The sequence below is a fragment of the Podarcis cretensis genome, assembly GCF_951804945.1.
Source record: "Podarcis cretensis genome assembly, chromosome: Z".
NCBI lineage: Eukaryota > Metazoa > Chordata > Lepidosauria > Squamata > Lacertidae > Podarcis > Podarcis cretensis.
In genome coordinates, this window is record NC_137184.1 from 12878433 (window position 1) to 12903703 (window position 25271).

The 25271-nt window shown below is 49.3% G+C and overlaps 1 protein-coding gene across 5 annotated transcripts in view; it reads left to right on the forward strand.

Annotated features, from left to right (window-relative positions):
- Positions 1–21432, forward strand: part of LRSAM1 (leucine rich repeat and sterile alpha motif containing 1) — a 28746-nt gene extending 7314 nt beyond the window's left edge. For 4 of the 5 annotated variants that reach the window (XM_079961560.1, XM_079961562.1, XM_079961559.1 and 1 more), the window contains exons 7-25: positions 1179–1263; positions 2171–2292; positions 3687–3777; positions 4245–4375; positions 4951–4980; positions 6191–6313; positions 6887–7026; positions 7871–7915; positions 8601–8671; positions 9533–9632; positions 10838–10925; positions 11481–11555; positions 13243–13323; positions 14984–15079; positions 15410–15508; positions 15690–15821; positions 16343–16424; positions 16651–16784; positions 17294–21432. In XM_079961560.1, coding sequence (XP_079817686.1) covers positions 1179–1263; positions 2171–2292; positions 3687–3777; positions 4245–4375; positions 4951–4980; positions 6191–6313; positions 6887–7026; positions 7871–7915; positions 8601–8671; positions 9533–9632; positions 10838–10925; positions 11481–11555; positions 13243–13323; positions 14984–15079; positions 15410–15508; positions 15690–15821; positions 16343–16424; positions 16651–16784; positions 17294–17419 — 1851 coding nt within the window. In that variant the 3' untranslated portion in view covers positions 17420–21432. The remainder of the gene's footprint in view (positions 1–1178; positions 1264–2170; positions 2293–3686; positions 3778–4244; positions 4376–4950; positions 4981–6190; positions 6314–6886; positions 7027–7870; positions 7916–8600; positions 8672–9532; positions 9633–10837; positions 10926–11480; positions 11556–13242; positions 13324–14983; positions 15080–15409; positions 15509–15689; positions 15822–16342; positions 16425–16650; positions 16785–17293) is intronic. The other variant, XM_079961563.1, reaches the window with a different exon arrangement.
- Positions 21433–25271: the final 3839 nt, after the last annotated feature.

The following is a 25271-nucleotide window of genomic DNA, read 5'->3' on the forward strand; positions in this document are numbered from 1 at the left end:
GTTTGTTTTAATGTTTTTATATCCTGACATTCTCGCAAGTTGGGATTCAAAGTGGCTTGCAACATTCAAAACAATCATTGTAAAATACAAATAAAATCAGACCAGTTTAAAAAATAGCTTAAATACATCAAAACACAATTAGAACCAGCAGTTAAAATCCAATTTGCCCTGACAGCAGCTGAATGATCAGTATCATCTGCACCTTAGTTTCCAAAGGTCCATCCGAACATGAAGATATTAGTCTATTGGTGGAAGGATAACCTCTCTTGGGAGGGAATGCTACAATCTGGGTGCAGTTTCTTTCTTGTGTCACCACAAACAATGCTTCCAATGTTGATTGGACCATGAGAAGGTGCTGCCATGGACTGGCTGGACACAGAGGAATGGTGGGAGGCACTTGCTGGGGAACCCCCAAGGGACAAAGTTCTCAGAGTCAGGGATTGGTGGTGGGACGACAATGTGTGGTCAGAGGGAGAAGCCTGGAGGAGGAGGTGTTGAATGCTGAAGCACTAACAGGTTCTAGTGAGCAGGGAGAGTCTGTGACAGAGAGAAGTCCAGAATCAGAAGTAGAGGCAGAAGCAGGACAGGGAGAAGACCAAGAGGCAGAGAGAAGTCAGGCTGGTAAATATACCAGGATGTCTCCCTCTCCTGCTGCCACAAGCTCTGCTCCCCTTCCCCTGGTCTCCCAGGACCAGGAGAGGCACAAAGAGGGAGGAGCAGAGACAGGTGCATTGGCAGAATCTCAGATTGCTCAGGAAGGATCTTGGGAAGAATCTAGGGGAGGAGGAGATTTAGGCAGCTGTGGGAAGGTGGGGACCTTCAGCCTCCACAACTGCCTCATAGGGGCAGAGTTGCTGTGCTCATTAGGCCTGACACCCCTCAGCTGACCTTTGTTTCTTCTAAGAAGGAGTTAACTTCATTTACTCTGTGTGATTTATTGCTGGCTGGCTCCCTTACAAGTGCTCACCTGAGGATCTTAGCACTTGAGGCTTTAGCAGGGTCATCAAAACAAGACATATTGTCTCCTGCCCTCAAGATCAAGCTGCTGAACTCAAGAGACTCAGCACTCTGTAAAGTTCACCCTCTGACTTGGATTTCACAGGAACTTCCTACTGCCTCTCCCTAATGGAACAGGAAGGAGACCGACCCCTCTTGTCTGTGCTCTCTGTCCTTGATAGGTCCTGAACTTTGAAAAGAATCTATTGAAGGCCCTTCCAGATTCGATAGGGGACCTTGTCCAGCTGCAGACGCTTAATCTGAAAGGTAGGAGGAAATGCCTCAGGCTGCAATCCGCAGGGATAAGGGAACATATTTCACAGTAATAAAAACACATAAAACTAGTTTTATAAATAGTTGTAGTAAAAACATCCAATTCCTTCATCTGCCCAAACGCCCAGGGTAACCAAGAATGTTGTTGCCTGGTGCCCAAGCAGTGACAAGGCTGGTACCAGGCTGGACTTCCCCAGGGGAGCATTTTCCATTCTAGGGGTCAATAGGAAAATAATTGAAAATAAAACTTCTGACACCATCAAGCCATTATACAAATACACACACGCACACATATCCAAGAAGTGTGTTAACATCTGCGTCTTGCACATTCTGCCTTCTCTCTTTTTTTTAAAGTAATTTTTATTCAAAATTTCAACATAACAATTTATCAAAAACATATCCTCCTCACTCCCCCCTATTTGTCCCTCCCCAGAAAAAGCCCCCTCCACCCCTCAGCTCCTTTTTCTGGTTTTTCAGCACATGTTATTCTCTGCATATTATAAAAATTGTAAAGATCTTTACATTTTCTGTCTTTATGTTACCCATAATAAATTTGTGTATGTTTATTCAAAACTCGCCAAGGAGTCCAGTTCATTTTGTTGTTTCTTGAAGTACTTTGTAAAAGGTTCCCATTCTTCTTTGAAATCACAGTTGTCCTTACCATGCAGTTTGTGCGTCAATTTCTCCAATTCCGCATAGTCCATCAGTTTCTCTTGCCATAGTTCTTTTGTTGGGATTTCTTCATTCTTCCATCCTTGTGCTATTAAGATTCTTGCCGCCGTTGTCGCATACATGAATATGTTCTTCAATTTCCTTGGCAGGTCTTTTCCTACAATCCCTAACAGAAATGCTTCAGGCTTTTTTACAAATGTTAATTGGCACATTCTGCCTTCTCTGGTAGGCAACAAGCTGAAGGAACTGCCAGCCTCCCTGGGCGGCCTGCGTAGCCTACGGACCTTAGACATCAGCGAAAACCTAGTGCAGGAGTTGCCGCAGGCACTGGCTCACATCCGAACACTGGAGGTACGTGCCCAAAGAAGTTTTTGCTTTGTTTGTGTGTGTGTGTGTGTGTGTGTGTGTGTGTGGTGCAAAATTAATATTGAGCAGAAGGAAGAGGTCAATATGGAGCTGGAAAGGAAAGCTTTGCTTCTTTCAGATCATACTAGGATGGGTATAAGCAACTCTTCTCTTCCTGGGAAGCTTGTGTTCCAATCTAGCCTTGTACAAAGGGCATGAATCTCAAGACTTCTCCTGCATTGCTCATCAACTAAGACCCTCCTCCAAGTGCCATCTGTTGCTGAAGTGTGTTGTGATTACATCAGTAGTTTAGTGGCCAGTTCAGAAGTGCAGGGTCCTTTCTTGATGGTCTAGATCTTCCATTTACTGTGCAGGAACTGTGCAAATGATTTGGAGTCAGTCCTCAGAGGATAACTCCCCTTCCTTTCATTCTGATTGGTTCAAATCAACACAAAGGCTTCTTCCCAGTAGCTAAAACACCCCATTTTATGTGGATTGGGTGAAACTGGAGACTGGGGCCATGTTGGGGGGTGGGAATAGTAACGGGTCTTCAACCTTCCATGACTCTGGACCACTGCATTTCTGGGTTGCACAGAAGAGAAGAGGCTGTAGCCAACTAAGTTATGCTCATAGACCCATCAAAATCAATGGGTCAAAGTCATTTGTTACTTTTCAGAGCATCTACTCTGAGTAGGACTAGTACAGGAGACAACCCATGGCCTTTTTGGCAGTGGCTCCTTGATTTTAAAATGCCCTTCCTAGAGGAGCTCAATAGACTCTGACATTGCAATTTTTCCACCAATTAGTTAAGACTTTATTGTTGACCAGGGCAATTTGAAAGGGGTTCTGTTTGCTTTCAGCCAGCTTTTGGGTTCTAGGTGGCTGCCTTTCGGTCAGTTTTCTTGTTTTCTGAGGGATTATATTTTTTTCTTTCATTGCATTTCATCATCATTATTGTGCGCCGTCCTGGGATCCGTTTGGAGGAAGGTATTTTGGATGATGTTAAAATGCATTTCAAAAGGTTTTTTTGTCCACCTCAAAAGGAATTTTCAGGGCTAGAAAAGGTTCAGAAATTAGCAGCTAGGAGTATGAAAGGGATGGAGCAACTCCCCTGTGAGGGAAGGTTACAATGTTTGGGCCTTTTTAGTTAGAGGAAAGACAGGTAAATGTCAGGAGGGGGACATGAGATTATGCATAATGCAGAGAAAGTGGTTTCCTCCCTCTCTCATACTGCTAGAATTTGGGAGTGTTTCTGTTGCACTTGGATGTTGCTTGTGGGCTTCCCATAGGGGCATCTGGTTGGCCACCATGAGAACAGGATGCTGGACTAGATGGGCCTTGATCCAGTAGCCAGGCTCTTCTTACCTTCTAAAATAATTATATTTCTGTCCGTTCTGCAGTCACTGACCCTGGATGCCTCGTCCATGTCCTACCCGTCCAATGACATCTGCAGCGCTGGCACAGAGGCCATCCAGCAGTTTCTGTGTGGAGGTGAGCAGAGCAGAGGGCCTGCCTAGTGCAAGCAGGGTGGAGAGGACCAGCCCAACAACGCCTGATGCCTCTGAGACTCTTTCCTCTCCTGGGACGAAGGGCCTAGGGAGGGGCTGTAGCTCAATCCGAGTGCATCTGCCTTGCATGCAGAAGGTCCCAGGTTCAATGCCCAGCATCTCCAAGTAGGGCTGGAAGAGAACCTTGTCTGGAATTGAGAAGAGGGACTGCTAGCCAGTGTAGATGGCCCTGAGCTACATGGACCAATGGTCTGGCTCAGTATAAGGCCGCTTCCTCTGAAAACATGCTTGCTGAATTCTAGAGCCACCTTGATGCGTTTGGTGGCCAAGCAGGGCTCAGGTCTCCCTGACTCATTTTTAGCTCTCTGCCCAGTGCATTAGACTTAGGAGTGTGATGCCTGAGCCCTGCCAATAACTGACCTGCCTGTGCTGTCTTCCGGTTTCTCCCAGAATTAGGAATCGAGTACAATCCTCCCTCGCAGTATTTACTCCCAGTGTTGGAAAGTGACGGAGGTGAGACTTCAGTGGATGGAGTCAGCAGGATGGTCACGAAATATGCGGAGAATGAGGCTCAGTGGCAGGTAATTGCTGAGAAGCAGGCAGTGGTCTTCAAGTCGGGGATGGAGAATGTGTTACCCTCTGGATGCTGCTGGATTCTCATTGCCCTTGGCCAACTGGCCATGCCGGCTGCAGGGGCTGATGGGAGTTACAGCATCTGGAGGGCCAAAGATTTCCCAGCCCTGCCTTACAGGTAACCTAACAATGGTCACTGGCTTCCCTGAACTGTGAGAGGTGGTGTGTCTGTTTGTGTGTCTGTGTCTGTTTGTGTGTGTGTGTGTTTGTATGAATGAGTGGATGGGTTGTGTTAAAGCTAGTTAAATCCAGGCTCCTTTTGTGAGAGCCAGTGTGGTGTAGTGGTTAAGAGCAGTGGACTCGTAATCTGGTGAACTGGGTTTGCTTCCCTGCTACTCCACATGCAGCTGCTGGGTGACATTGGGCCAATCACACTTCTCTGAAGTCTCTCAGCCTCACTCACCTCACAGAATGTTTGTTGTGGGGGAGGAAGGGAAAGGAGAATGTTAGCTGCTTTGAGACTCCTTCGGGTAGTGATAAAGCGGGGTATCAAATCCAAACAACAACTCTTCTCCTTTTTCAGAACAAATTTATGGACTACGAGAAGCGGAAGGTAAGAAACATTTTCCATTGCTCAGCCCTTCCCCCTTTTGGAAAAGTGTTATGCCCTCCAGATGGCTCCCTCAGATTGTTCCATTTCTTCACTGGATCCGCCAATTTCTGTGGGAATTATTTACGTACACGAGTGGCCCACGTATAATGATGATGATGATGATGATGATGATAGTGCCATCTGAAGAAAAATAGATCTGGCTCAGTTCCCTCAGTCAGTAAATTCATTTGCTTTAAAGCTAGGATGGGAAAGCTTTTGGCCCTTCAAGGTTGCTGGAGTACAGCTGCCATCATCCCTGAGCATTGGGTATGCTGGCTCAGACTGATGGGAGTTAAGGGTCCAGCAAGATCTGGAGGGCCACAGGTCGTCCCCCCCCCCAGTGTAAAGTGTTGAAATAATAAAAATACTTCAGCCAGAATGGTAGCTGGAGCAGCTTACACAAGATGAGTAGCAAACAGTCCTTAACCTGCAGGTGTATAATCTAAGACATGGCACAAAAGGAATGAAGAGAGAAGAGGCAAACAAGTAAGCTCATGCATTAGTTCTTACAAAGTTCTCGTAACAAGCAGCTTGGAAAGGAAAGGGTTTAAGGAGAGGAGGAGCCCAAAGTGAGCTGGTTTGCCAGCTGAATTGATGGAGTGGGCACCTGCTGTCCCATCTTACTCTATGCTCTAGCTTGAGGGATTAATTGCCCGCTGGGTGACAGCTGAAAGGGGAGAGGAAAATTAAATGGAAGATGAGGTGGCAGAGTTGTCTCTGGACTATACCACTTCAAACTGCAGGTGTTAGCTCATACAATTGATTACTCTTCTGCTCACACACACACCGTTCCCCCCCACCCAAGAAAAGTAGCTTATCTAGCCTAGCTTTTCCATGGCATACTAGATTTCTACATGCATGAGGATTATCTATTGGGAGGGATTTTTTTTCAAAAAACTTTATTTGTAAGATTAGATAACAACAAGCAAAAAACATGCAGGGGGATAACCCTTACTATATTTTGTGTGGGTGAGCTTTCAGTTAGGCAAGCTCTACCCCCCCTTGCCCCCATCTGCAGTCTGTAGTCCAAACACAGGTTTGTTCACTTCCATCTGCTGTTTATGAACACACAAGCCCTGTCTCTCGTCATGCACCAGGAGGAACACTACAAGCCACATGTTCACATGTTTGCATGTGTGTGCTGATGAGGCTTTTTGTTGGTCCTTCCCAGGAGCAGAAGATGCAGGAGAAGCTGGAGTTTGAGCGCTGGTTGGATCTGGAGCAGCGAGGTCAAGCCCAGCTCATGCACCAGAGCCACGCCCAGAAAGGGGAGATCCTCCAAAGCATGAAGGAGGTATCTTGTCTGTCTCCCTTTTCTACCACCACCCCGGACCCTTCTGTTGCTCCGTGGTTAAGCTACTCAAAAATATTTCTAAGTAAAAGAAAATGAAATAGGTCATCCTAGGATGGATTGATAATTGCCCTGTAGGCAGTGATGACTGACACCCTTTGAGACTGGTAGGGCGGAAGGCAGGGAGCCCAACAGTAGATGGCGCCAGAGTCAATGACAGGTGGAGACTGCTAAGTACTTTTGTCCTCATCCTCACTGCTGAGTTCTGCAAGGGGCCACCCAGAGACTAAGAAGGAAGAAGCTGGCAGGCAGTGCTGCTACCCGCTGAGCTGGTTGCAGGTAGGCGGGTAGGCTGGGGAGACAGTGCCCCATTCACCCCGATGGACCAGCCTCCACTGCCCATAAGAGAGGTTCATACGTCTGCTTATTGTGGTTGGGAAAATATGCCATTCTGAGGAATCCGGATGTAGGCTTACCCTCGGGTCGCAAGGTCCAAGGAGGCCTCTGTGGGAGATAAGGCTGTCCTGGAGATCAAGTGAAATGGTCCTTTGATGCTGTTCTGCTCTCTGCTTGCAGGAGCAGGTGAGGCTGGAGCAGGGCCTGACCCGGCACCAGGAGCGCCTGGGAGAAGAACGCATGAAGCTGTTGGAGCAGCTGAAGCAGATGGAGCAAGGGGTGTCCGGCCGGATCAAGAAGCTGCTGGAAGAGAACCAGAGGTCAGAGGTGGTGTTGAGCAATAGTCACGGGAGCTACGCTTGCAACTCTTGACTGTTTTCACTCCCAGGCTGGGTTTATTGCACCAAGGCTCAAAGACACCTGGGCTGGATTTTCAGATCTGATGGTGTGACTCCAGACAAAGAGTTCAGTTAAGGTTGGGGAACATTTTTAGCTGGAGGATCATGTTTCCTTCTGGGAAGATTTCCAAGGGCCACTTGCCAGTGGTTTGTGGGGCCACAGGCTAAAATAGGTGGAGCATCACATGCAAATTTTATATTGGAACTCACACACACAGCGCTCTATCCTCCCATCTAGTCAACCAAGAGGCATTATCAGAGTTCAGGGGCACATCCCAGCCAGACAAAAACACTCAATTTAAGTAGGGCTGGCAAGGGGGTTGGCTGGGGTGAGTCCCAAGGACCAGGCAGAGAGACTTGGAGGGCCAAATTCAGCCTCTGGGTCTGAGGTTCCCAGCTCTCAAGTTAAGAGGTCAAACAGGAGTAGCCCTGTCAGGACATCCCTGATGTTAGCAAAATTGGTCCAGGATTTTTTCCTTTGAAAGTAAATCCCAATTGTCGTGGTCTGGAAACGCCAGACCCTTCATAGCGGAATGAGTTTTTCTCTCGCTATCTTTTACCAAGATCCTTCACCCTGTTGCTTCAGCCATGATTTGGTTAAGGTGGAGAGTTTATATAGGACTTTATATAGGTTCCACTCCATGCTGGTTCTCAGCCAGGCGCTGGTCCAGACAGGTGGTTGCATGAGCTTCTCCCCTCCTCTTAGAACTGAACCAGGACTAATAATGGCTTCTGGTGTTTTTTCCCCTCCTTGCTTTCTTTCTAGGCAAAAGCAGAGCTCTGAGATTCTTAAATCTCTGGAGAATGACCGGTGAGTGTCCCAGATGCTCTTGGCTGGGTAAGGAGCGGGGAGGATGATGCCTTTGCATGAAAACATAAAAAATGTTGCCTGGGTCAGAACAATGGGTGGTCTAGTTCAGCATCTTGTTCTCACAGTGACTGACCAGATGCATCTTCTGACCACCACCAGCAACTCTCTGTACTTGGTTCCCAGCACCTGGCATTCAGAGGCATGCTGCCTCCATTGTAGCTTGTAGTCATTGATCGCCACTGGGGAAAGGCCATAGCTCAGTGGTAGATCACCTGTTTTGCATGCAGAAGGTCCCACGTACCATCCTTGGCATCTCTAGGTGGGGTTGGAAAAAGCTCTCTCTCTGAAACCCTGGAGAGTCGTCATCAGTCAGTGTAGGCAATAGTGAGCTAGATGCACCGAAGGTTTGACTTGGTGTAAGGTGGCTTCCTCAGCTTCTATCATCTTTTCATCCAAGCGTTTGAAAAATTTCACATGCTATGCATAAAAATGGGAGATGACCATTGCTTTCATGCCCAGGCTTCCCAGAGGCTTCCGGCTGCCCCCTGCTGGAAACCGGAACACTAGGTTTGATGAGCCTTCAGTCTAATCTAAACAATGAAAGAGGCAGGGCAGGCCTTTGCCATTGGATGACACTTGAGGGAAGGGCATGCAATGGCTGAATATCTCCCTTTGCCCCTGCCAGGATCCGGATGGAGCAGCTGATGGCCATTACTCAGGAGGAGGCTGAGCAGCTGCGCAGGAAGGAAGTGGCCTGTGAGTGCGGCTGTGGGAGTTCTGGGTGGGACCCTTTACACCCCAGGCATAGAACTGCTCCTGGCTATGTTGATTTCTACAGAAAGCACGTGGAATATTGTCCCACTCAAGGGCTGCATTCTCTGGGCAGCCATCTGGAGGCCACATGCCAGGGTGGGTGGGACAACAAATGTAAATTTTTCCTTTTGTACCATAGCCTATTTTTTACATACACATGCACACCCTCCCCTCTGTCCTCCATCATGACAAACGAGGTATTTTTAGAATTCAAGGAGACACTTCAGCCAGGCAAAAGCCCCTGAAGAGGGCCAGAGTAAGGCGTTGTGTCTTGGGGAGGATTCTGAGGACCAGGCAGAGAGACCTGGGATGCTACATTTAGCCCCCCGGGGCCTGAGGTTCCCCACCCCTGGCTTAGTGCATGGAAGAGATTGTTAGGATGCTTTCGATCCAATCTTAAGTGAGAGTACTGCCCGCAAAATTCTGCACGAATCCCCAAAAACTCTCCAGGGCTTTTCACCATTGAGGTTTCTGTACTCTGTATTTCTTCCCCCATCAACAACAAGGGCACTGCCATTTTGGTTCCTCCTTCCCTAGAAGCAGACACAACGCTTCCCTACCTACCCCTAGTTCTGCTCTTTCATCTCTCCTGTACACCCCGCCCCCCAGGTTTTCCTACCTCTGCTAAATTGTGGATTGTTGGAGGCAGGGAATGGATTTGGAAGCCTCCTGAGCTGCTTCCTGATCTCTGGAAAATTTTGGTGCTATTCTAATGTGCGGGAGGAGACAGTTTTTGAACAGGCTCTTATAAGCTCAGGAGAAGCCTTCAGGGCCCTGACTTGGTGCATTTTCTTTCCTCCACAGCGGCCATGCAGCAGATGCTGGCCGAGACCTATAAGAACAAGCTCCTGCAGGTGGCTTACGAGTCACGCCGGCAAGATCTTGTCAACCAGACTTGTTCCAGGTACTCCCAGAGAGAATGGGGCATTTCTCTGCTTTGTGGGGAGGGGGCCATATTATTATTATCATTATTATTATTATTATTTGAATCTAACCTTTCATCTAAGAAGCGTAATGTGCTTTCCCTCCACTTTTTATCCTCACAACAATCCTGCGAGGTGGGTTTGTCTGAGAGAGAATGAGTGGCTCAGGCTCACCCAGCAAGCTTTGTGGCTGAAAGGTGATTTGATCCCGATTCTTCTCCCACAGACTGACTTTCTGTCCACAACACTGTGCTTGTAGAAAGGGAGGCGATGCTGTTGTTTTTATTAGTGCGTGTGTATTGCTGTGATTAACAAGAAAAAGGTTTTATCCATGAGGTGAAATGTTTCTGCTTTCACCTCACTAGCTGCTCTGGCTGGAAAGGCGGAGCAACCAGTTGCTTAGACATTTCGATTCTGAGGGCCGCAGTCTGTCGGACTTGTCAGTAGCAGCAGTAGAAATTATGCCACAGGATTAGCAAAGAGTGCACTGGCCACCACATGCCCTCAGCCAGGAGAACACCAGCATCACTTAGCTTCTGCAAACAAAGCCCTTCTGAACGTTCAGTCTCAAAGCTCTGTAAGTGCCACTTTGGAAACGCCGGGCTTTCGTTTTTAGTGGAATAGCTGGCAAAGGTGGAAGCCGAAATGTTTTGCCACATAAATAGAACCTCTGTTTTGTTAATCACAGCAACGTATAGATTATGTGAGTGCAGGGGTGGGAAACCTCTGGCACATGGGTCAGTCTTGCTCCCTACATCCAGGGAGTCTAATTTGGCCCATGATGCCATTCTGCTACCTGTTGATCAGCTGACATCACTTGCCATTTAGAGCGATTGGAAGTCTGTCATGGGGGTGTGAATGGGGGTGGGGGGTCCCTCCATCCCCATGTGCCAGAACCCAAGAACACCATGCTCACACTGGCCCTGCTAGAGTAAGCCAGAAAGGTGGAGGGAGGGGGAGAGGGGTAGAGAGAGAGCGTGCTTGGGATATTGGCTCTGTTCCCTAAACCCACTGGAGTTAGTTTGGTTCCGTCCTCTGACAGGCTTTGATTTTTTCCAAATGTACTGATACTAGTGGCTCCTGTCCTGACAGCCTCTAAAGGTCTTCCAAAGCGCTTCTCACCCTCAGTTTGCCTCTGTCTCCCGAGAGGCAATTGTGGTAACCCTTGGAATGTTTTCTCTTGTAGCCTAGCCAAGATGGACCAGAAGTTCCAGCAAATCCTAGCTTGGCAGGAGCTGGACCAGAACAAAGCCATCAGCCAGATCCTACAGGAGGTATTTTGCTGGATATGGGTGCAAAAAGGGCAGCACATCTGTATGCAGGATGGGAGAGGGTGAGCCAAAGCAAAGTATGGCAGGGGAGGGGGAGAATCAGAGCTATAGAGTTGGAAGGAGCACAAAAGGACATCTCATCTAACCCCCTGCAATACATACCAAGTCCATCTAGCTCAGTTGTTAGCTCTTTCTGTGCTTTGGCCCCAGGTTACTCTTGGAGCACTCCTGGGTGGGAAGCGTTCTCAAAAGAGTTCCCTTGCCCCTTTTCATCACAGCCCACCACTCTGTTTTGGCTTATATACACAGTGTTTTCTCTCCTGTTCTGAAATAATGATTTCAATGTATGAGTTGCCTCCTATGAAGCCATTATGGTTGGGACTGATAGGAGCTGTGGTTGAAAACGTCTACAAGTAGGCAAGGTTTGTGGCAACTGGAGTAAATCTTTAGGTGATTTCTCAAGGCCCATAACAATGGGGCCTGATGTTATTCCGGTTGGAACATGTTCCCCAAATGGCCAAGTGTGCTCTCCTGAACTTGCATGTTCTGTTTTTTCAGAGTGATATGCAGAAGGCTGCATTTGAAGCCCTCCAGGTGAAGAGGGATCTCATGCACTGCCAGATCAGAAATCAGGTGAGTGGAAGTCATGGGTCTGCAGGGACTGGGATTGGGTGGGATGAACATTTGACAGTTTCTCACTTGGTCCAGCTTCCTTCTCAAAGCCATTGGAACAAGGGGAGCTCTCTGGGGCTCTGGACAGCTGAATCCTCTCCCTACCTTCCTCAGGCCCAGGAAGGTCTGCCTCATCTCTGGGGGCAGGGGGGAGGGGCTCCGTTTGCATTTCCATCCCACGGCAGCCCATGAACAGCATTATCTCCATTATTACAGTGGTTGTCGTGTATAAGTTTCTTCATTCATTTTAATTTGTTTCTGACCTGCTTGTCAAATCCATTCCGGCCAACTTGGAACACATTGCTTCTTAAGGTCAGGCTGTCCCCCACCAGGGGCAGTGAGCTGTTGCCAGTGGTTTGAGGTGGTAGAGTTTGCAAGGTTGTCGGCGCTATCCCCCCACCCGACCCTTAGCACTTGGCTAGCTGGGGTCCCAAGGCTTTTTCTTCTGCCCGGGGAGAGGGTTTCCTGAGAGGTGCTGGTGTTTGTGGTCTTCCCTCTTCTCTGGTGGCTTTGCTGAACTGTAACAAGGTCTGGAATCTGCATCCGGTTTCTCTCAGAAGCCTCCTGGATGCTCAGTGGCTCACGAGTGATCCTAGGCTGGCCAGCTAACTAGTGGGAAGAGCCATAGCAGAGTGGCAGATCACCTGCTTTGCATGCAGAAGGTCCCAAGTTCAATCCCCAGCAGCATTTCCAGGTAGGGCTAGGAAAAGACTCTTTGCCTACAGCCCTGCAGAACGGCTGCCAGTCAGTGTAGCAATCCTGAGCTACAGGAACCCAACGGTTTGACTTGGATAAGGACGCTTCCTATGTTCCTAAGCTACCTCCACTTCTAGAGTGAAGTGGGGGGTGTCTTTATCTCAGGGCTGTTGCTGGACTCCCAGTTCCCATCAGCCAGCATGACCAGTGGTAAGGGACAATGGGAGTTGTACTCTGCCATCAGCTGGAGAGCCACAGTTTCCCCCAGTCCAGGTTTATCTCAGGTGTGTGAAACCTTGTGGCTCTCCAGATGTTGCTGCACTACAACTCCCATCACTCCTCTCCCCCTGACTGTGCTTGCTGGGGCTGCTGGGAGTTGTAGTTCAGCAGCATCTTGCGGGCCAAAAGTTCCCCAGCCCTCCTTTAGCTGAAGGCTTGTACCTGGCCTTTGAGGAAAGAGCACCTCGGTTCCCAGAATAAGGTTTCCCCTTGGTTTTAGGAGAGCAGGGTATTTCATCGTGATTTGTCAGGGGAGGGGATTAAGCTGCATTTCCAAAGACTCTTTGCAGCGGGCTTTGTTCATCCCCACATCTCTGGCCAGGGTTGATGAGAGTTGTGGTCCAGAGCATCTGGAGGATTTCAGGTGGGTGAAGGCTGTTCTTGAGGATCCCACCTGCAGTTTGCACATCACAGCGTCCAGCTGGTCACCGTGAGGACTCCCTTCCCCAGAATGAAACCCCTCTTGGCCCCACACCAGTAATAGGCAAGGAGGGTGCTGTGGGAGAGACCTCCAGGTGCTCAGCTTAACTCTTCTTGGGCCAAATGAGTGTTAGAAACCACAGCGATACAGTTATAGGACCAGAGTGCGAACAGCAGAGAGTGGAGTCCTTCCCGATGCAAGTAAAAACCAAACAAACCTCCCCTTCCCCTCCTTGTTTCATCTTCTGCCTAGATTAAATTAATAGAGAGAGAGTTACTGCAGCTGACCCAGCTGGAGTTAAAGAGGCAGCAGTTGGACACAGAGGCGCTGCAGGTACGTCAGCCTCTTTTGGACCTCTCCCTCGGCTCACGTTCTTCCCGCCCTGCTCTTCCTTCTGCTTTCTGAGGTGTCTTGATGCTTGAGGCAGAAATTTGGGGGATGGGATGGGGGGATTCCCTGGTTCCTGCCTCCTGGGGCTTCAATTAGCACACGCTGCAAACGCTACTGCTTTTGGAGACCTGGGGATCTGTAGGAATAGCCTGCTGTAGTGTTCAGAGAGGGAAGTGGTGGGTGGGCTGGCAGGAAAAGGGGGTTGAGATCTGCTGAGCATTCCACATTTTCTGCATTTTTGAATTTGAATTCTTTTCTTTCTTTTTTTTTTGTTGGTTTTGCTTCAGTGTGTTTTGTTTTGTTTTCTTTTTTTGGTTGTTCTCAAATCTCCACTCCAAAAGCAACATCCCCAAAGAGCACGCCATCCTCTCCATTTGCTCTCCTCAGCCAGCAGAAGACAGGCTGCATTAATCACAATTAGTATCCCTGCTTTTATTTTGCAAGGTGGGGAAAAGTGGTGGGTTGGGGGGATCCAAGCAAGGTTCTGGTTTTCAGAGTTGCAGAAAGATGCTCGAAAGGGGGGGGGGGGTCAAAGCCTGCTGAAATCTCTGAAGCCAGGGCAGGAGCTGAGCAAACTGAGCAACGCTTTGCCCCGTGGCTAGCAGAACAAATGGAGTGATGCAGAATTTCGGCTTCCATCCACTCAAGTGAGGGCAGAGAATTTGGGAGTAGCCAAAAACCATTTGGGGGACTCCGCATTAGCCATCCTTGTTGTAAACCAGGCGAGGGAGAAACCTTTGGGGGCCCACAGAAGTTGGTGGATTGCCGCTCCCATCTCCTCCTGGCTGGAAAACATGCTGGCTGCTGGGGCTGCTGGAAGTTGCAGATCAGCAACATCTGGAGGGCCACAACAAATTGCCTCCCCACCTGCTTTAAACAAACCTCAAACAGAAGGTTCTGTATGAGGGTGAGGGAACCTCTGGCGCTTTTGTGACCCAGCTTAGCTCCTTTGAACCTGTGCTGTATCTGGAGGTTGGGGAGCAGGCAGTGGAATATAGAGATGGGGGAAGGGTGCATCCAGGATGGTCCAGGTCAAACTTCAGACCCTAGAGATAGGACGATGTTTGCACGCCGCCTTCTAGCCTTGGGGGTGGGGAACATTTTACAGCAGTGCTGCTTCATGGGCAGCCTTCCAGGGACCAAATGCCAGTGGTGGGTAGGTCCAGAGGCAAAAGTGAGTGAAGCAACTGGTGTGACTCTTTGTTCAGTATGCGACATTCGAGTAGTGGAAAAAGTCAGAGGTTCACACGCAGACACCTCTCTCCCTCTATCTCCATCAAGGCAAGCAAGAAGCATTATATCCCAGTTCATGGGCACATCCTGGGGTGGGGGGATGCAGCCTGGGGAAATAGGACATGGCTTGGGGAGAGTCTCAAGGGCCAGGTAAAGACACCTGAAGGGCTGCCTTCAGATCCCAGGAGGCCTATGGTTCCCCATTGCTGATGCAGGCTTGAGCATCCCCCAAAAGGTGGCTGGAGCAGCCTCTGCTTTGGAAGGCTTGCACTAAGAGGAAGAGCCAGCTGCCTCCTCTGGGGGCAGCCACTTCTACTGCTGCACAGCCCTCATGGTGCATGTTTCCTAATGCCTGTGTGCTGCGTTTCAGGAGGCAATCACAGAGCAGCGGCAAGCCCTCACCTACCTGCTGCAGCAGCTGTTGAAGGAGAAGAGGCAGCGGGAAGAAGAGCTGCAGGCCATTTTGGTAAGGAGACAACTCACCTGTAAGCGGGGCTAATTCTCTCTTCCACACACACACACACACACACACACACACAGGCTCAGCCTTCTGCCGTTTCCACACCTGGTGGCTTTGCCCCTCTCTCAGAGGTGCTTTGGAGGAGGCCAGGTGTCAGGCTACACTCCTGGAATCAGCAAAAGCTGCACATGGCGATCCTTTGTTTGCTTGTATATCCCACCTTTCCCCCGAAGAAGCTCAAGGGAGGCATGCATTTGAACCCTGGTCTCTCCCAGATCCTAGTCTGACACTCCTAACCACTACACCACCCTGGCTCTCTGTTTTTTTTCCTTGCAGAGGGAGCTGGAAGCTAAGAGTGAGACAAAGCAAGAGAACTACTGGCTGATTCAGTACCAGCGGCTTTTGGACCAGAAGCCCCTTTCACTCCGGCTGCAGGTGACTGGCTAGCAGAAGTGCTGGGGTGGAGAAGGTTGCCTCTTCCGTGGGCTTCACTGGGTCTGGTAGCCCCTTATGGTTCTGGCCTCCTCTTTCACCTGTGGCAGGTTCCAGGCTTCCTGGGTCTGGGTTTCCCAGTCAAGAGGCCACCTGGTAACACTGCTGTCCTTTTTCTTTGAAGGAGGAAGGACTGGAACGGCAGCTCGTGAAGCTCCTGGCAGACCTGTCAGCCGACCAGTACACGCCCGTCTTTGCACATCACCGGATCTCGCTCAAAATGCTAAGCGCCATGGTCCCAAGTGACTTGGCCAAGGTACGTGGGGAAGGTTAGAGCAGGGGTGGGGTTGGGAACCTCAGGTCCAGGGGCTGGATGCTTCCTTTAGGGACTCTCTGTTCAGCCCTCAGAACTTTCCTCTGGGCCGCACCACTGGAGGCTGGGCATGTGGGGTGCTCCTCCCCAGCTTCAATCTGCCCTCACTCAGCCAGCCCCCACCTGCATACCTTCTCACAACCAGTCCAGGGGGTGGAGGTGACACAACCTCTCACCTTCACCCTGCTCTTAAGTCTCAGGGTTGCTCCTTGCAGGGAGGAGGATGGGGACAACCTTCAAATGAGTTGATTCTGCCTGCGATTGGCTCTGGCTCTGCCAGGCATGAGCTGGCTCCGCCTACCGTTTGGGCTCCCTGCCAGTCTCGATGGGCACCCGCCACCTTTCACCGGACTGGACCGTAATTTGTACTGATATAGAAGTTCCACACACAGTGAAATGGAGAGAACCATGCTGTTCAGAAGGCTCCTTTCTGCGCTCTGCCATTTGCTTATGTCCTCTTCCAGATGGGGATCACAGAGACAGGCCTGCAGCACTCCATCATCCGGAAGGCACGAGAGATCCACGCCGTGGCTGAAACCATCCCAGGTAACTTGTTGGATCCTCTCTCCTAAGGACATAAGCTGCCTTGTATAGTTGGAGCAGAGATTGAGGTTTAGCACAAGCTCCATTCCCCTCGCCATGTCTCATGAGCTGTGGGGGGGGGGGGGCGTTGGCATTCTTCCACTCCCTTTCAGCCCAGCTCATCAGGAAAGCATCCACTCTGCATAAAATTGCTTGTTCTCAGTGCCCAGCTCCTTCCAATTGCTTGCAGAGTTGCTGAAGCCTACAGAAGAGGCTGAGCTTGCTGCTCCGGGGACCAGCAGAGAGTCCCCCACCGCCATGGCTCCTTCTGCCCCACCACCAGAAGAGCACCGCTGTGAGTGTGTGGTCTGCATGGAGCAAGAGGTAGGTTCACCTCCACCCAGGAGCTTTGAAAGCTTAACCTGCATGTCAGGCAGAGTCAGTGATCCTCAGAGGCATCAGGGAATTAGCGTGACACAATGGAATGCTACTCCATCTCTATGCCACGGCTATAGAAGGCCTTCCTAAGACCCATCAATCCTAATCTGTGATGTTTCTCAAGGCCTGATCCAACAGGGATCCTCTGATGATGTTCTTATCTTGTGCCTGAACTTGCTTTTTTCCTCCTCCTCCCCATCCTTTTTTCCTTGTGTGTCATGTCTTCGATGTCAAACCTGAGAGAAGAAACTGTTTTGTTTGTCAGATCCTCTGGCAGGCTTTGTTGTGGAGGTATGGGGATGAGGATGAAGAGCAGGATCAGAATGCTTTGGAATAAAACCCTGATCTCTGATGACATGTGTGCAAGGGGCAGGTGGCGAGGAGGCCCTGCTGTTGGTAAGAGCTGTGGTCCTAGCATTTGCCTCTTCCTCCTCTTCTTCTTCTCTTTCCCCCAGGCCCAGGTGGTATTCCTGACTTGCGGCCATGTCTGCTGCTGCCAGACCTGCTCCGAGGCCCTGAGCACCTGCCCGCTGTGCCGCAAGGATATTGTCCAGCGCATCCGTCTTTTCCACAGCGGATAGCCCCACATGGGCACAGCGTCACTCCCATCATGTGCCCGGTTCTTCCCCCTCAACCTTGCTCACTGGGTTGCCAGAGGTGGGGTGGGGTGGGGTGGGGTCAATGGTTCTTTTGGCGTGCTGTGTAGGCCAGTCTGGGATATGCACTACCTCCTTGCTCTTTGTCTGCATAACCATCACCATCCTCTGCTCACAGAGCATGGCTGCAATTCTCCCCCTCCCCAACTCTCAGCTGTTGGCTTATAGCTGCCCAAAGGCTAAGATGGAGGCACATCTCCGGGCTGAGGGCAGAACGGTGCTTGCAGTTCCTGAAAAGCTACTCTCACGTTTTGGGGAACAGGCAAACACCACATCTTCTCTGGCAGCCTGGCAGGGATTATTTAAAGATGCCAGTCCCAACCTATGGGCAGAGTGGGTTCTAGGAGCTTCAGTACAGGAGAAGAAAGTCCCTGCTGTCTGCCCGCCTAACGAATCAGGGCTGGCACGCGTGTGTGTATATATATATATATGTATTTCTGTGGCTGGGTTTTAGGCCACTACTGGCTAAGCTGTAGCAGCACCCAGTGGAGCAAAAGTGCCTGGAAGCTGTCCCATCTGTCACCCTGGGAGAGAGTGGTTGGTGATTCCCAGCCGTCCAGCATCCAGCTCCCAATCTAGACCACTTTGAACTCTTTCCAGGCCAGCGTTTTAAAGCTGCCACCCCCAACCTGGTGCCCTCTAGCTGGAATGACTGCATTAAGGACCCCACAAAGGGTGGGTGGGTAAGTCAAGCAAGAGCCCTGGTTGGGTGGAGGTCTCGTCCCACCCACTACATGTTTTTCGCTAGTGGAGTATGTGTGTGTTTGGTTCATCATCCCTCTCGGTTCATTGGTCAGTAATTGACCTTGATAGTCTGCCAAGGCAACATCTCCTCCAGAAGAAACCAGCCTCCACCCGGTTTTGCTTGGCAGGTTTCCTGGCAGGAGAAAGTGGACACTCGTATTTGCAACTTCCAAGAAACAGGCCCCTGAGCCTTTTTCACTGCCTGACCGCTCACTCACATTCATCGTCCTGTGTTCTCTTGAAGCCAGGTGAGTGAGGAAACCTTTTGGCTTCTTCTGGCATTGCTGAACCACGACTCCCATCTTCCTCAGCAAGCGCAGCCAACACCCAGGGTTTATGGGAGTTGTAGTTCAGCCACAACAGGAGGGCCAAAGGTTCCCTACATCTGAACTACAGGACGGCCAAGAGGTGAGGTCTGTCCTTTTTAGCAAAGTCAGCTAACATAAACAACAGTACAGTGCTTTATTCTATCACAGTTTTCTCCAAAAGGATCTGCAAATATTTTATAACTAAAAGGTAAAATGCATCAGAAGAATGAAGTGTTGTTTTGCCTGCCAGGAAGCCTTAGTCCCAGTGCAGGTGTGGGGATTCTTTGCCACTCCCAATGAGACTGAATTACAACTCCTGTCATCATCCTTGGCCTTTGGCCATGCTTGCTGGGCCTGAGGGGAGCTGTAGTTCAGCAATGTCTGGGGAGTCTAAAGTTCCCTCACGCTTACAAGGAAAACTTACAAGGAAAATCAAGAGGGGAGAGATTGGCAGAAACCTTATGGAAGGGAGGCCTTGCCTATGCCTGGTCATGGAGGCTGTGCCTCAGTAATCCCTCCCCACCCACCTACCCACAATTCCTTGCTCAGGGTGATTTGTTCCCCATCCAGATAAGGGATAAGGTGCCTGGAGTCCCTGTCAGGAGAAACAGCAGGGTACAAATATAGAACAGAAACACAGAATTGTAGAGTTGGAAGGGACCTAGAGGGTCACCTAATTCAAACCCCTGCAACGCAAAGATCTCGACTAGATCATACACGACAGATGGCCATCTAACCTCTGCTTTAAAACCTCCAGTGAAGGGTGAGTCCACAGCATACTGAGGGAGACCATTCCACTGTTGAACAGCTCTTAAATGTCAGAAAGTTCCTCCTGATGTCAGAGTCTCCTTTCTTGAAGCCACTGGTATTTGTGGGGGCTGGGTTTTAATAGGTAGCAGAGGATATATTAATTGCAATTTATCCCTCCACACACCCATGTTTGTGGGGTGAAACAAAATAAAGCATAGGAATTAGTCTCTAAAACTTTGTTTTGAGCAAGTCCAGCTAACAAAGTAAGCTGGCTTCCTCCTTCTTACCCCACTTAAACAAAACAAAACAAAAAAAACAGGCAGCAACTTGTAAAGTAAGATTTACTTACTTTATAATCATGCATAGGTTCACAGCAACAGTAGCAGTAAAAACCATGCAGGCAAAATACGGTATATTTACAGTATAACCAGCTTCATGCATGTGCCTAAAACTCGAGCTAGCAGAAGCATGTCTGCATCCATCGCTAGTCAAAGGGAGAGCGAGAGCTACATGAAGTACTGTATGCTTCCTATCCAGGAGAGGAACGGAAACAACACCACACAACCAATTATATTTCTATGGTCTGAGTATCTGCCTTTCAGTAATACACCTCTGTGGTATTAGCCGCTTCTCATACTAACTAGCAAGAATGTGCATTTGTTAGGTATGTCTAGCAGACAAACGTCTCATGTGGCTTTTGCAGTTTGCAGATGGCTATAGTATCTCCTCTCAGTCTCTTCCAGGCTAAATGTACCCAGCTCCCTCAACCATACCTCATTCAGCAGCATATGGAGGGCCAAAAGTTCCCCACCACCAGGTTTCCCAACCCTAGTTTGATGTTTCTGGGCCGCAGCATGGGATTGTGCTGGCTTCACCTGTCTCTCACATGCTGCTGTGCTCCCATTGCCACCACATCTCCAAAGAACCCCGCTGGGAAATCAGGGGCAAGGCCAGACAGACCTGTGTGGCAGTTGGTGTGCAGTGTGGGCAGCACAGATTAGTTGGGGGTCTGGGCCCTCCAAAGCAGTGGAGGAGAGATGGGTCACTGCCTGGGCATTTGCTGTGGGGTGAGGAGCACAGCAAGGCCTCCAGGGAGGGTTTCTCAGTCTTGTGCCTTGGGGTTTAGTTTTGTGGGATTGCAAGTGGTAGGCCATGGGGTGTGAGGAGCCTGTGGTCCCTTAAGCTGTTGCTGGACTCCTACCCCCATCAGCCTTAGCCAGCATGGCCAACAGCAAGGGATGATGGGAATTGTAGTGCAATGCACTCTAGAGGGCCAAAAGTTCCACAGCTCCATGTCAGGTGAGCCATACCTCTTCTTCCTATACTCCTCCCACCTCAAGACAAAACCAATTAGCTTTGCTTCTGAAGACATACCTTATAGGGAATTTTTTTATGTTTGGTGGGTTGCAAATAAATAATAAATTATTATAATGTTATTTACTAGTCAATGGGTCGGTGCTTCAAAATCGCCTTCCCTTCCCATCAAGAACCGACCCTGAGGCCTGAGTTTGAATCCCTCTACTCACAAGTTCAGGGTGCCTATGCTGGGACCTTCACTTTCTCCCAAAGAACCTTGCACACCGTTGCCCCTTTCGGTGGGTGCAGAGAGGCTCTCCTTTACCCTCCACCCACTCACAGAGCCAAAATTTGCAGAGGTGCCCTGGGGGGAAGAAGACACCATTACAGTGGCACCTTGGTTTACGAACTTAATCCATTCCGGAAGTCTGTTTTTAAACCAAAATCATTCTTAAACCGAGGCGCTCTTTCCCTAATGAGGCCTCCCGCTGCTGGTGTACTTCCACTGTTCAGATTCAGTTCTTAGACCGAGTTAAAGTTCACGAACGAAGACACTATTTCCGGTTTTGTGGAGTTTGTAAACCAGACTGTTCTTAAACTGAGGTACCACTGTACATATAAATCAGATATAGGCCTATGGCCCACTTTTGCTTTGCCCTTCTTAGAAAGGATCATTGGCCTCTGCCAGGGACTCAGGCAGTGGCTTAGCTGGAGCAACGACCCCTTTGCCATCATTGCATGTCTTGCACGAATCTCTGTTTCCCCCAGTGTTGGTCTGTTTTTATGTGATTGTCTCACATGTATCCAGCAGAGAAATAAAAACTGGGTATGAAACTCAAACTGCATTGTCTCCTCCTGTTCCCTTAGGGTAGACGGATGGGCAGGTATCCAATGGTTGGCAGAACCCCTGGAACAGATTTAGGGTACACACTGGGCAAAGGGAGGGGGGAGAAGTTCTTGAACATGCAAGAAACCTTGTACTAGCTGAATTAGTTACCTAGTGCTACATTGGATGCAACTGCAGAAAGAGGTGTGTTTGAAGTTGTTCCCAAACTTTCCCCCTGTGGACCACTTGAAAAGTGGTGACAGTCTCAGTGGACCACTTAATGGTCTTCCTGCCTGCTGTAGCAGCTGTAATGCATGGTGCTGTACATTTTTTGTTGTATTTATATTGCTCCTTTTGTTTCTTGCATTGTATTTTATTGCATTTCAATTTGAATTCAACCTGTGTTTTATGGGCCAACTGAATGAACTTCATGGACCCCAGTTTGGGAACCCTTGGCTCAGAGCTGCAGCATTTTATGGGATAATCCATGAGATTGATAGTGAGGCTGAACCTTAAATGAATAAATAGTTTCATATTGTAAATAGGGAAGAAGAATTATTTATTTCATGGCTGAGGAGCTAGCTCCCCTTCCCACCTCCCTGGTCTACCAGAACCAGAAGTGGTATGAAGAGGAAGGAGAAGACACAGGCATGTCAGCAGAGTCTCAGATTGCTTTAAAAGAATCCAGGGAAGGAAGAAATTTAGGCAGCTGTGGGAAGGTGGGGGACCTTCAGGCTCCCCAACTGCCTCAGGGGCATGACCTATTGAGAAGAGTTGCTGTGCTCATTAGGCCTGGCATCCCAAGCAGGCCTTTTTTCTTCTATTAAAGAGTTAACTTCACTTAATCCATATTATTTCTTGCTGGCTGGCTCGCTGAGAACCAACTACCACAGAAGGAGCATGGTGTGTCCTCCACCAAAGTACTACCTCTCCTCTAATACCCCCCACACTAATATCACAGACACAGGCACTGTCCAGGATTCAAAATGGCACCCAACATCTAAACATCAATGAAGACCCCCCCCACACACGCCTTGAACACTCTTGAGCTGAATCTAATGAGCATATCTCTACTTGTGGCTTACCATGTGCCACAAAATGGGCAAAGTCATGCCAAACTGAAATTTCAGTCTGCCATCTTGATTCAAAATGGCACCCAACATACAAACAGCAATAAGGTCTGCCGCCCCACCCTGGGAACCCTCATGCCAAGTTTGGTATTATGGATGGCGAGATGTCCAATTGCATAGAGGGCAAATGGGCAAACCATTTCCCAAAATATCAGTCAGGTCAACATATTCCTCCAGCATGACATAGAAAAAGTGTGGGGGTGGGGTGGGAGGGAGAGTTGGACTCCCCAGAGTTGGAATTAATAGATGGCAGAAAAAGCCAGTGTCTTGTCAATTTCATTTAAAAGCTGTTAAATCTTGACTCCCAGCTTTTGGGAGCAGGAAAGAAGGGGTTGGGAAGCTGCATCAAAGTTGCTTGTCCACATTCTCCCAGTTTTTCACGCTTGGTTGGGAAGCTGGACTGTCCTCTTTTTTCAGGTGCCAAGCACCACCAACTGCCCTTTGCCTCAGGTCCTCACTGCTGTTTACACAAAGATGCTAAAGTTGTCCTCCAGCCAAGCCACTGAGTACAACAGTTGCAGCTGGGAAAGGTCCTCCTGTCAGCCACAAAAGAATAATTCTTACTTAAGGGGTGTGTCTTATTTTGCCTGGAATGCTCCTCTGTTGCTTGTGCCCAATCGATGTGATTTAACTTTTCAGCAGTTGAAACTGGTTCATGAGGCCAAATGGCACACTGCCCCACCAACCTCAGACTGCTCTCAGCCTGTCCCCACCTGCCTTCCTCTGCTCTCCTCTCTCAATTGACCTCCATCTCCAGGGCACACCTTGTGACATCACCAGGGACTGCCTTTGCATCTCAGGTTTGGGCCCTGTGTTAGTGGGAAATTGGAAGGGGGGTGAGATACCTTCCACCCTTCACAAGCCTTGCGTCTCCACACCATGAGACAAAGATAGAGTCTCCTCTGCACACCAGCAAACAATTCACTCACACACATACCACACAAGAGGTATTTCTCTGCCTTTTCACCTGTCAAACTAAATCCTCTAGTGTCAAGAGAAAACAACAGCAACATATCTGCAAAGGCATTGCATCTGCAGGGGAAGCTCAGCTCAAGTGTCTGTGACTCCCTACTGAGCCCCACGTCTCCAACAAAGGAAAACAGGAAAAGTGTCAATACCGAATGTATCAATTCACTGATAAATGTATTTATGCACTGGCTCAATGGCAAAACTTTAGAAATTCCTCGGAAATCACTCATTGTATCAATCTTCTCCGTTCCAATGGCATTTAGGACCCAGGGAAGTGAGGTATAAGGGGAGGGGTGAGTGAGCCCACCATAATCCCCGAGATGTACAGACACCTCTGCAGGGCCTTCCCAAGGAGTCATGGGCCAGTGATATCCAACCACCTCAATCACAATGCCTATCCATCCTATAGTGGGATGAAGCCGGACAAGACAGAGGGGTGTATTTGATTTGACTCAGGGACCAAGGAGCTGTAAATACTTTCCTTTGTACTGGGATGGGAGTAAGTGTCAAAGACTATATTTGCGTGACAGGGGTATGCCTGGATCTCAGGTTCTACCCGAGACCACACCTTTTCTGTGACAGATCTATGATGTCTTGATGATGCATCCTGAGATGTATTATGGGAAACTTTAAAATACGGATGTAACCATTGATGGGGGCTTCTGGCTGCTTTGGTCTTGTTGCAAGAAGAAAGATCAGGCCTACTGGCTGCTGTTTTGTTTCTATCACCTGGCTAAAGCCTCTTGCTTGTGACGCTCAACCTGAACCTATGGGAATCAAGGTTAGGTGATTGTGGGGTGCTCCAAGGACTCCCTGTTACACCTGAAATGGAAGGGTCTGAACTGGCAACCCTGCTGAATAGCCTTTGCTGTTATGTAAGTTTGGAGTGTGGGGGACGCAGGTGGCGCTGTGGGTTAAAGCCTCAGCGCCTAGGACTTGCCGATCGAAAGGTCAGCGGTTCAAATCCCTGCGGCGGGGTGCGCTCCCGCTGCTCGGTCCCAGCGCCTGCCAACCTAGCAGTTCGAAAGCACCTCCGGGTGCAAGTAGATAAATAGGGACCGCTTACCAGCAGGAAGGTAAACGGCGTTTCCGTGTGCGGCTCTGGCTCTGGCCAGAGCAGCGATGTCACGCTGGCCACGTGACCCGGAAGTGTCTCCGGACAGCGCTGGCCATTGGCCTCTTAAGTGAGATGGGCGCACAACCCCAGAGTCTGTCAAGACTGGCCCGTACGGGCAGGGGTACCTTTACCTTTTAAGTTTGGAGTGTGTGACAGGTGGGGTATATGAAAGAGAGAGAGAGAAGCTACGAAGCTCTTTGGTACGATAATTATAATGTTGGAAGCAGGGCTTTTTTCAGCTGGAACTTGCTGGAACTCAGTTCTGGCACATCTCAGGTGGGCGCGATCACTGGCAGAGGTGTTGTAAATAAAAATATGCCCTTTTCCCTTATGGGTATCCAAGAGCCCATATAGAGTCCTTACATAGGTTCCCTATTGGTAGGAGAAAATAACAGAGGCCAACCAGAGAATATTGAGAAGCAAAGCAGCTAGTAAGCTTGATCTTTATTGATCTGTTGCAACAGGGTACTCCCCTCACACGCAGGAGAGGAGGAGGACCCACAAAAATGCTGTGCAAGGGCTTATAAAGACCTTTGAAATTCCCATCCTCTAGATCAAGACCACCCCCAGAAACATTATGCATACATCACAGAAGGGGTGTAACCTAAGACCACCCCTCAGATAAGGCGGATCTAAA